We start from the raw sequence: 12,178 nt of genomic DNA, 5'->3' as shown, positions 1-12,178 counted from the left end.
AATGAAAATTTAACATCTGGGTTCAAAGAATCAACTTGAAAAGTACAAGGTGGGGAAGGCATGGCTAGAAAGAAATTTATCCCCAAAAGTTCTGTAGATTTTGGTGCACTACAAACTCAGAATGAGTCCATTGTGTGATATGGCCACCAAAGAACCTAATGTGATCTTAGGCTTCATTAAGACAGACATTCATTGACTAAGCTCGTCCCCAAAGAAGAGATGAGAAAATGTACCTCCTTCCCTTCTTTGCAGATGTGGGGGTACTCCAGGTGCCATACTGGGTTGATGTATTGGTTAGTTTTATTGATTTTTCTCTCTTCCCCTCCCCTTCTTTTTTATTCTTTGTTACAAAAGATGGTCCACTGGGTAAAGGGGAGGGATATGTTTTGAAATGAAAGTAATGTAAAAACAAAAGAAATCCTTTAAAAAAATTTTTTTACAGGAAGTGCTAATATTAAAGTCTAGGGAGGGGATCATTCCATTGTACTGTGCTCTGGTCAGATGACATCTAAAGTACTATGGTCATTTCTGAGTGTTGTATTTTGGGAAGGACAATGAATGATAAGCTTGGAAGCATCACCAGAATGGTGAAGGGCATGGAGTTTGTGCTTTATGAGGATCAATTACAGGGACTGAGGATGTTTTTCCTTAGAGGGAACATGATTGCTGTCTTCAAGTATTTGAAGAGACGTCATGTGGAAGGATTAGCCTGTTCTGCTTGGTCCTAAAGGGCAGATTAGTAAGGATGCGTGGGAGTTACAGAGAAGTGAATTTGAGTCTGAGGGGGTTCCAACTACCAGATATCCCAGAGTGGGATGGATTACCTTAGAAAGGGGTCCTTCCTCACCAGAGATCTTCAAGCAAAGCCTGGGACAACACATATATTGTTGATGGATTCTTGTGCAGCATAGTAGGAACTAACAATAATAATATTAATGATAATAATAACCAGCATGTATATAGTGCTTTAAGGTTTGAAAAGTGCTTTACATATATTATCTTACTTGATCTTCACAACTTGGGGGGAGGTAGGTGTTATTATTATTCTCTCTTTACAGATGAAGAAACTGGAGAGGAGATAAGATTAGATGGTCTCTGAATGCCCTTCCAACCCTGAAGTTCTTGGAAATGACTCTTGTTATTTCTTTTCTTTCTCTCTCTCTCTCTCTCTCTCTCTCTCTCTCTCTCTCTCTCTCTCTCTCTCTCTCTCTCTTTCTTTCTTTCTTTCTCTCTTTCTTGGCAATTGGGGTTACGTGACTTGCCCGGGGTCACACAGCTAGTAAGTGTCAAGTATCTGGTCTGAGGCTAGATTTGAACTCAAGTCCTCCAGACTTCAGGGCCGGTGCTCTATATACACTGCGCCACCTAGCTGTCCTTCCTTTCATCTTTTAAAGAAGAAATTGTCATTAAGACATGTCAGGGAACTATTAGCTTCTTTGTTTTGGGCAGAGAGACAGCACTATGACTGCCTAATTGTAGTACCCCAGCACTGACATAACTCCATAATGGGTATGGGAAATCTCATTCCTTAACTCACTATTTCCAGGTGTTCTCTAGAACATGCCAAAGATCACATGAATTCTATTTCTGTCTCTGATGCTGTTCGTTTAAACATTCTCCACTATGATTACCCCTGTAGCTCCTGTATTTCCTCATGGGTATCACTTCTTAATATACAGTGATACTTGGTAACCCCACCCCCCCACCCATTTTTGAATAAGATATACATTTCCAGAGCCTTATCCTCAGCCTACCCAGTCTTAGTGACACCTGTCAAATAAAAATTACTTCCTTGCACTGGGATCTCTCTCTCTCCTCTCTCTCTCTCTCTCTCTCTCTCTCTCTCTCTCTCTCTCTCTCTCTCTCTCTCTCTCTCTGTGTCTCTGTGTGTGTCTGTCTTTTTATTCATGACACTATCAAAAGGTCACAAGGGGAGCTATTAACAGATGGCAGTAGTGACAGGATCTGTGACTTCTTTAGTACAGGAACTCTTGGGTGATGAAATTCTCTTTACCAGTGCAGCCTGGCATCTTGGCATCCTCAAGAGTTGTGCAGGGCAGTTAGAAATCAAGTGTAAGCTCACACAGCTAGTGTGAGTCAGGGGCAGGACCCAAACCTGGGTCTTAGTGGCTCTGAGGTTGCTACTCATTAACTATCACTTCCTATAAATGCTGCTGTTTTCAATGTCAGAAAATCTGACTCTTCAGAGAATGTGAAGATTCAGTTCCAGGAGACAGAAAGGGGTTGCAATTTTTATACCTTGTCTCAGGTACACCAGCCTTTTCCTGCCATCTCAACATGGCCAATACCACTGTTATCTCTCCCATCTATAATTTGTGGAGCCTTCTTTGGACAGAATGGGTCTCTTTACCAATTTAATCATGTCTAGCAACCATGTTAAACTCAAATAGAAATGGGGGCCACTGACCTGTCCATAAGGATCCCTGTGGGCCACATATTGACTTAGTTTTTAAAATGTAATACTATCTGTTTCATTGCATTTTCATTTATTTTTATAAAACATTTCCCAATTACATTTTGATCGGGTTTGGACAGCACTTAACAGTGTTGTGGGCCGCGTGAGGGGTCTTACGTTTGACATCTCTAGTGTACAGCATGTTAAGAGGTCAGTAGGAGCAGGAAATCTCATCCTTATCTCACAGATGAGGAAACTGAGGTCCAGACAGGTGCGTTGACGTGACCAACGTCAAATTGAAAGTCAGCAGAAGGGGGGCAGCTAGGTGGCGCAGTGGATACGGCACCGGCCCTAGATTCAGGAGGACCTGACTTCAAATCCAGCCTTGGACACATAACACTTAACTAGCTGTGTGACCCTGGGAAAGTCACTTAACCCCATTGCCTAAAAAAAAAAAATCAGCAGAAGGGTAGGTCTCCTGATTCCTAATCCATTGCTTCATTCTCACCAAACAATACTTCCCCCCCCCCCACTGCAGAGAAAATGGGGAGAATTTCTAGGAGCAGGATTGCTTCTCGACTTAAGTTTCTGAGACTCAGGACAGTCAAAGAGGAGAAACCTTTAATCTGAAGGAACAGTGAGCACCCCATCTCTCCAAGATAACAAATGGTGGTGTTTTAAAATAAATGAGTACACTGATGTACTTGGATTTAGGGAGGAGATGGCTTCTCGGGTTATAGGGGTATATGCCTGAGGAGTCAGGCAGCCTGCTATGACCCTGTAAAAAGAGAGATTGGCTATCTATTTAGCTAGGAGTTGTGGAGTGGGAAAAGCCAGATAAAAATTATTTCTTCTGTCCTCAGAGGCAGGAGAAATACCACTGGGAAAGTACCAGCCTTCCCCCTCCTAACTCAGGAGGTGGTTTCCTTCTTCCACAGTAGATGGTGACAACTCTCATTCCACTCCTTATACTTCTATGGCAAGAACAGCCCACTGTCAGAAGACCCTGGTTCTCATCTCTGCTCTGCCATTATGGATTTGCTCCTTGGGGTGTTTCTTTGGGACAAATCACTTAACTCCTAAGTGCTAGCTTCTGACTCTCAGATTTCCATCTCCTAAAAAGCAGGGTTGATAGCTCTATATACAGGGTATGACAGTTAATAGCTTTAGGAGAGCTCTAAACATATCACATCAACCAGTTATGGTCTTTCCTAAAAGTCTCATCAGAGAGACATGGTGATGTCACAGTGCTAACGTGGGCATATTTCACTAATAACTGGGCCTTGCAGAAACAGATTTGGGGCTCAGGCCATTTACCTTATTGGGCACAGTGTACCTCCTGCCTCAACTAGATCATAAGCCCTGGGAGGATAAAGATCTTGTCTCACACTTTTTTGAATCCCTACTGCCCTTTGAACATTAGGTAACAACAAATCTCTTGTTGGTTTACATTACCAAGAGCATTATGCTTGTGAAGACTTGCATTCAAGTCTCAACCTTGACATTTTTCCACTGTGTGACTGTAGACAAGTCACTAAACTTTTCTGGATATTTTTCCTCATTTGTAAAATGGGGAAAACAATTCTTCGTTGCTCTCTGTGTTAGCAGTGCAGGCTCTCACTGAATGACTGGTTTATGTCTGAGATTTTACTCCCAGTACAGGGTACTGAATGATGTTGGTTTTGTCTCTTTCCTACTCAGAACAAAAGTCCTCTCTATTCAGACACAAGTAATCACCCACAACCTAAATAAATGTCCTCTTTATTTTACCAAATATAATTTATCAGTTAAGTTGACATTTGACAATTCAGTTATAGCAACTATAAATAATTCTCTTAAGACACAATTCTGGAACTTTTTAAGAATACAAGAGTAAACCAACATTGCTCCTTGCAGCCAAGTCTAAAGCACATGCACAGTTGGGGAAAGGAACTTTTGATGCGTTTGCATTCTCACTCCACAGTCTTTCTTCCCCTCTTACAGGAGGCCACATACCCAGGACCTAAGAGGGAGGACGGTCCATTCGCCGGCCCAAACAGGACACTGTGGATGAGGGAAAGATGAATTGGTCAAGTTGGCCAAACTGGGAAGCTAGATGAAGGACGACCTCTGGAGGGGGTTTGTTTTGCTGTTTGTGCAGAGAAGACAGGTGAAGATAGTAGGAGGGGGTCAGGCAGGGGAAGCAGAGAAGACAAGTCCAAGTTTGCTAGACACAGCCCAGGGTAGACAGAGGACCATGGAAGTCATTTCCTACTAGGATTATGATTCTAGAATGAGTGATTGGCAATAAAGGGGAGGGGCTTGCTCCAGAAAATTCGGTGGAAGGTCCCAGTGATGAAAGTGGTATCAATAAGAGAGGAGGTGCCTGTCTAAGCAGCCCCTAGGAGAACAATCCAGGAGACGGGGGTAGGAGAAGTTGGGAGTGGAGATGAGGCTGGTCTCCTTTACCCTCCAACCTCTTGGCTAAGAAGGAAGATTTTGTGGGGAGGCCCTACAGCAAAGAAGTTGAGCAACACCTGCATCCAAATGCCCAGATCCATCCATGCATGAGTCTTATGCGTTCAGTTTTCCCTGGATTCCTGATCTGGCCCAGAGCAATACATGGTGGAGATGCTGAGAACCCCAGTTTCCTTCCAGAGAAAACCAGCAACTGGGTGAGGGCCAGACTACTGATTCTGGATTCTCTTGGATGCCCAGTGGACAGGATCCTAGGAGTCAAGGGATAGAAGTGTGAGGAAGGGCAATTAGGCTCATGCTGGCTGCAGTAGGCATCCACCTGGGAGAAAAGCCAACAACCCTGACAGAGGAAGCAGGTCAAGCACCTTGGCTGCTGCCAGGGCTGGGAAGAGGTAGGAGCCAAAACACAGAAAAAAAGGGAAGGCTAAATTAAGTTTGGCGAAACTCAGGTTCAAGAAGCCCTCTCTCACTGCCAAGTTCAAAGGCAGGTTCTGTCTATGAGACCAAAGGAAGTGGTGAGGCAAGGCTTTGGGTAGCAAGGCTTTAGATGATGATGTGGGGGAAAAAAAATCAGCTTCCGGGGGGGGGGGGAGGAGGCTGGTCTGGGAGGAGACTGTTCTTCCAGCCTTTGTACATAGTGAGTACTCACTATTTGTTCGATAAATGAATGAAGGAATGCTCCGAGACAGAAGCTGAGGAGAAGGAAAGTGATGGTGGGGAGTAGGGAGGGGTAAGGGGAAGTGCTGCTCAGGAAACCACAGAGCCTTAGTTGACCCCATGTGATTTTAAGCACAGAGGGGGAAGTAGAACTTTCTCCCCGAAACTCTCCCATCATAGATTCAGCCCCTTGGTTCACTCAGGGGGCAGGGCATGCTCAAACACGGATAAGGAGTGGGTAGAATGGACAGGGAGGAGAGAGGAAGAGACATGCAGCCTGTTGTTTGAGCCCTGAGAGGATGTGGGTATCAGTATTTGAATGACTGGAAGAATTTGTGGCTGGCAAAGGGTGACCAAGCCACTATCTGCTTCTTCCAGGGAGTGTCAGGCAATTGGAGAACAGTGGGATAGCTTACCGGTGGTACCTAACAGTTATGGGGTGAGGGACATACCAGAATGGGAACAGTTAACCCACTTCACTCTCTTTGGGGGGGAGCAGATTTCAGAAGCAGAAAAGAGGGCTAGGGACCAGCTGTCCCTCGGCTTAGCTCCTTTCTTTATGATCCATCTTCAAGGAAATAAGGGGATGATTTTATTATCCCCACTAGTCAACCAAAAAAGCCAGAGCCCACCCACACAGAGCTCCCCTATTAGTCAAACACGTAGATTACTGAGGTTGGACTCCCTGTCCCTATTTTCCAGAAAGATGTCCCCCGTCCTGGTTGGAGGCACCCACCATGAAATTGCACTTGGTGATTGTCTCAAAATTGACTCATACTGTTTAACTCAGTCAATCTAGCCTTCCTAAATGCTCACTGTACAAACGTGGCTCGACGTATTAAAAATTCCCATTGAAAATAATGAGAATTCAATATCAAAGTGAAGTCCTAGAAAGGAGGATGGAGAGAAAACAAAAATACAATCAAATACAAGGCAATGAGGGTGGAAGGGTGGAAGCTAGTCCCCGACATCTGTGTCTCGGTCCCCGATGAGCCAGAGAACATGGAAGCTGAGGGCCAGGAGTCCAGTGCCTAGCAGGTCACCCAAGGCTGTCAAGTACGGGATGGAGAAGTTGTCTGGGTCCAGACCTCGGCCCCACATCCAGTGCACCATCCAGTCTGCAATGTATAAGAGGATCAGCACCTGGGAAGAGAAGGGAGATCCAGCTGCATGAAACTTTTCACTTGAGGTGGAGGGAAAAAAGATCACCCCATCTGGCCTGCAATTGGAGGGCTTAGGTGGCCAGGCCTCAGAGCATCAAAATCTTTAGCTACAGACCATCTTGTCCAATCCTTTGCCTCTCCACAATCCTTGCCCCACCCCCACTCGCTTTTCCCAACCCTACAAATACCACCCCGGACAGAAAGGTTATCAACACCAATCCGGAACTAGTCTAAAATAGAAATGTCATAGATCTCTTATATTAAAAATGGCAAAGTTTTTATTTAAGGTGCTGGGATATAACAGCTGTTTAGGTCACTGAAGTAGGATGGAAGAGAGATCTTAGTACTGGGACTTAGTTATGGAAGAAAATAACAGGTGTTAATCAATCAACATGAATATTACTTAAATAATCACCCTGACAACCACCCCTCCCTCTTCCCAACATACAAACACGTCCAAATCTCCCCCATCCTTAGAAAGTTCTCAGTAGATAATATCATTCCCTCAAACTATCACCCTTTGTCTTTCCTCAGCCAGACTCTTAGGAAAAAAAACAAAACAAAACAACAGTGTATGTCTGTTGCCTCTCGCTCACTTCTCAGCCCTTTGCCGTCTGGCTCCCAACCTCATCCCTCAACTGAAATGGCCCTCTCCAACATTACTCAATGATCCCTTAACTGCCAAATCTACTGGCCCCTTGTCAGTCCTCTTCTTTCTTGGCTTCTCTGCAGCCTCTGACACTGCTGACCATCTTCCTCTGAAGACTGTCTCCTCACGACACTAGTCTCGACTTGTTCTCCTCTCATCTGGCCACTCTCTTCAGTCTCCTTTGTTGGATCAAAATGCCTCCTGAATGCTGGTGTGCTTGAAGGTCTGGTCCTGGGCCCTCTTCTCTCTCTCTACAATGCTTTTATCATTTTCTCATGCATACAATGATCATTTCTACACAGATTACTCCCAGATTTATATATCCTGAAGATTTATATAGCTCTCGGCCTGCATCACCAATTAGGTATTGGATGCTATGAAGTGGACGTTCCATAGGCATCTAAAAAAACAAAATCAACCTGTCTAAAACAGAACTCACCATCTTTCTATCCAAACATCACCATTTTTCCTGTTATGCAGGTTTGTAACTTTGGTATCCTCACCCCACATATCCAGTCAGCTGCCAAATCTTGTCATTTCTACTTCTACAATAACCTGCCCCCCCCACCCCAAACTTTCTAGGGAACAGATTTAATTTTTATTTATTTCAGGCCTGCTTACATTGCAAAGTAAATCAGCAGCATTATGAAACAAATTAGGATAAATAAGTAACTTCTTTCACAGTAGAAGGAGGGGTAGAGAAAGGGGGAATCATACAAGAGAGAAAAGGGAGGACTCTGGGGGAGTATTTGCCATGCAGCTGACAGGGTTTGCTTGTTACTAGAATGAGAAGACATTCCTGTTCAAGGTCAAGAGACAAGGAGAGGGGACCAACTACATTTGCAATTTTGAAAGAGGACCCTTCAGACAAAACCTCAGAATTCAGGTAACAATAATAACAATAGCGACATTTCTATAGCACCTACTCTGTGCCAGGCACTGTGCTAAGCACTTTACAATTACTATCTTATTTGATCCTCACAATAACCCTGGGAGGTAGATGCTATTATTATCATCACAAAACAAAATTCTGGCCATCCTTCAAGGTCTAGCTCAAATGTTTCCCAGTTTAAGGGCCCTTCCCCGATGACCTCACTGAAAAAAATCCCTCCTTACTTTGCACTCTGATAATGGTATTCAATCCACTTACAGGACACTTCTAACACACTGCCTTGTATTGCAGATATCTGTATTTGTTTCTTAGCTCTTCCACTGGATTATAAATAACCAGAAAGTATGAGCTGTGTCTCAGGCAAATGAAAATTATCTCTTTCTCCTCAAGTTTCTCACATTTTGCCTAAGGCTTTGAAACAAAATTATTAGTGTACCTTCCTTTATTTCTAGCACTCACCACAGTGACTTGCACATTGCTGATGATTAATAAATACTGTAGAATTGAATAAGATTGTCTTTGCTTAATTGAATCACTTGTGAATACATGCTATTTCATGTTCATCATATTTGCAAGTTTCTGTCTAGAATAAATTCGATGATGCTTACTAAGCTGGGAGGTCTGACTGAAGGCCTTTTCACATTCCTGATGCTTATATGTTCTCTCCTCAGTGAGAGTTCTGTGATGTCAAATAAGTAATGAGCTCTGATTGAAATTTTTCCCATAGTCACTGCACTTACAGAGTTTCTCTCCCATGTGAATTTTCTGATGTTGAATAAAGGATGGGCACTGACTGAAAGATTTCTCATATTCCTGACATCCATAGGGTTTTTCTCCTGTACGAACTCTCTGAATACATTGGGAACTCCAATTGAAGTCCTTTCCACAGTCATTACATTTATAGGGTCTTTCTCCAGTATGGATTCTCTGATGTTGGATAAGCGGTGAATTGCATCTAAAGCTTTTCCCACATTCATTACTGATGGGGTTTTTCTGCAGTGTGAGTTCTCTGATGTTCAATATGAACTTTGTTGTTTGGGGGGCTTTTGGCATGGATAGCATGTTTATGGGGTCTCCTTCCTTTACTCTCTCTGGTAGGTAACAAGACTTGAGGTCACACGTAAGTTTCTCCTCTATTCATTATATTCCTATGGTTTTTTTTTCCCCTCTGGCAATCTTCTTTTACTGATTTTCAGGTACTTGGGTGGAATGGTTCTTTTGGGAAGGGGATTTCTTCAAAATCACTTTTCTGTTCCTCTGATAATTCTTCATTTTTCCTTCATATTCATAAGCCATTCTTCAAGAATATTTCTGAAGTTGCTCCACATGAGTCTGTATCTTCCAAAGAGTCCACTTTTTCATCTGAATGCTTGTCCTCAGTTAATACCCTGGGATCTGAGCAGGAGCCTCTTGAGGTCTCTTTCGGTTTAGTTCCCTGCAAATCGAGGACCTATAGCTCTTTTCCTTGCTCCAGCTGGGAGATCCGGTTCAGAGGCTGGAAAACCCAGAGACATCTTTGTTGTTCAGTTGCTTGGTCGTGTCTGACTCTTCACGACCTCATTTTGGGGTTTTCTTGGCAAAGATACTGGAGTGGCTTACCATTTTCTTCTCCAGACAATTTCACAGATGATGAGGAAACTGAGGCAAACAGGGTTAAGTAACTCGCCCAGGGACTCACAGCTAGTAAGCATCTGAGGCTGGATTTGAACTTGGGAAGATGAGTCTTCCTGATTCTAAGCCCAGTACTCGATCCACTGCGCCATCTACCAGCCTAGGGAGTGTCAGAATTATTTCACTTAGAGTTTTGTATCCCTAGTTCCTAGCACAAGGCAGGTGCCTAATTAACCTTCGCAGAAGGTTAAGTATTTTCTTTTCCTGTCCAGTGCAAGGCGCAGTTGGGGTACTCTGCCTCCATACTTACACCTGGGGTAGCCAATGGTGGTGGGACATTTCTCCAATACCCACTTGCAGTTCTATAAGGAGTCTGATAAAAACTATGATTCTTATGGGGCTCCTGGTCCTGGGACTAACAGGGATTCTAGGGATTTTTCATGGCCTTATGCAGTTCAGGGAAAGTCCATTCAATAAACTACGTACAAATTATGTACAAATCACTGTGCCAGGAACTGATGATACAAAGAGAGATACCACAAAGACCCTGCTTTTCAAGGACCTTACAATCTCTTAAGGGAAACCGTGTACATAAAAAACTATGCTAGGGACAGTGAAATAAATGCAAAGGAGAAATCGAGGCAAAGTGCTATGAGAAATCCGAGGAGGGAGAGGAAACTTTCATTTGAGGGAGACAAAGAAGGTCCCTTAGGTAGCAGAAAGAGCATTAGACTTGGAATGAGGAGAGTAGGGTCTTAGTGAAGGCTCCCGTAGTTACCAGTTATGCAACTTTGGGGTAAGGCACCTTCCATTCTGGGCCTCCATTTCCTCCTCAGTAAAATTGTGATCCTGCACAATAGAGGAGGAGTGGCTTAGTGGATGGAGCACCGGACTTGGAATCAGGGAAGACTCAACGGGATTCCAGGCTCAGATTCAGAGCTGGAAGGGACCTCACAGAAGAGGGATGGAGTGACTGGTCTGAGGTCACAGCAGTGTAAGTGGCAGCCTCGGATTCCAACCCAGGGCCTCTCTTCTGGCACCATGTTACCTGCTTTGGGATCTCAGGAGCCCCTGCCTGCTCTGGAATCAACTAAGGGAAGCTTATCTGTCGTTACTTCACATACTTTGTCGCTGGTACTCGAAGGTCAATAACCAGGATGGGTAGGATATGTGCCAGGGAGAACGACAGAGAGGGAACAAGCAATTCTCCAGACTGGAGATGGAAGAAGGAATAGGTAACATGAGGGACAGGTGTTTAAAGGTAGAAGAAGGTAGAAGAGACATAGGGCAGAGACACAGATACCCTTTCTCTCAAATGTGGTTGACGATGGAATTGCCATTCTATGATCACTTCTGATTGATGTAAACTCTGAACATTTTTATTTTCATTATCAAATGAGACAATATGTAAAGTGTGTTGCAAACCTTAAGGAGATAAATAAATGATGTTGCTGTTCAGTTGTTTCAGTCGTGTCTGACTCTCTGTGACCCCATTTGGGGTTTTCTTGGCAGAGATAATGGAGTGGTTTGCCATTTCCTTCTCCAGCTCATTTGACAGATGAAAAAACTAAGGCAAACAGGGTTAAGTGACTTGCCCAGGGTCACAGAGCTAGTAAGTGTTTGAGGCCAGATTTGAACTCACAAAGATAAGCTTTCCTTACTCCAGGCCCCGCACTCTATCTACTGTGCTACCTACATGCCCTATATTATTGTGAGCTACTATTATTTTTCTCTTTCTCTCTGCAGAGAAAAGCAGCTGGAGTTAAGAGAACCTGGGTTCAAATCCCTCATTACTCACTATTTATCTAGGCAAATCATTTCACTGTTCTGAGCCTGAGTTTCCTCATCTGTAAAACTAGGGGGCTGGACCTAGTAAGCTGCAAGGCTCCTTCCTAAATCTCTTACCCTTCCTTAAATCCCTCTTGCTGTAATTCACAAGGACCTAGATTTGTCGTTTAGCATGACTGCCCCCTAGGGGACAGAGGCCCTTCTCAGGGCAGCCTCTCACATTCCTTTCCTCACTGAGTTCCCTAGAATTCCAAGAGACAGGGAGAGAGGGAGGGACGCGAGCAGCCTACTTTTCAATATTCTCACTATCTGCAGCAGGTGAATTACCATTTGCGAAGCTGCTCCTACTCAGAGTCATAAACATCTGGTAAGTCCAAGCTTCCTTCCCTCATGCTGTCAGCTGTGGGCTCAGGAAATGAGAACTTATTTTTAACATTTGCTGTAGCAAAATAGGATTAGGAAGTGAAGATAGCTACAAAATTATGGCTGATTAGTGCAAAAGCAAGTTATATTTGGGTTGCTTATTGCTCTGGATGGCTTAAACA

At 43.8% G+C, this 12,178-nt stretch overlaps 1 protein-coding gene across 2 annotated transcripts in view; it reads right to left on the bottom strand.

The window, feature by feature from the left end:
• Positions 1 to 4,161: 4,161 nt before the first annotated feature.
• The window catches only part of SLC41A1 (solute carrier family 41 member 1), a 37,447-nt gene continuing 29,430 nt past the window's right edge, over positions 4,162 to 12,178 (bottom strand). For both annotated transcript variants that reach the window (XM_021003077.2, XM_021003074.2), the window contains exon 11: positions 4,162 to 6,673. In XM_021003077.2, the coding sequence (XP_020858736.1) occupies positions 6,570 to 6,673 (104 nt within the window). In that variant the 3' untranslated portion in view covers positions 4,162 to 6,569. The remainder of the gene's footprint in view (positions 6,674 to 12,178) is intronic.

Source organism: Phascolarctos cinereus, unplaced genomic scaffold, assembly GCF_003287225.1.
Source record: "Phascolarctos cinereus isolate Bilbo 61053 unplaced genomic scaffold, phaCin_HiC Scaffold_5;HRSCAF=322, whole genome shotgun sequence".
NCBI lineage: Eukaryota > Metazoa > Chordata > Mammalia > Diprotodontia > Phascolarctidae > Phascolarctos > Phascolarctos cinereus.
This window is presented reverse-complemented; position numbering and strand designations above follow the sequence as displayed.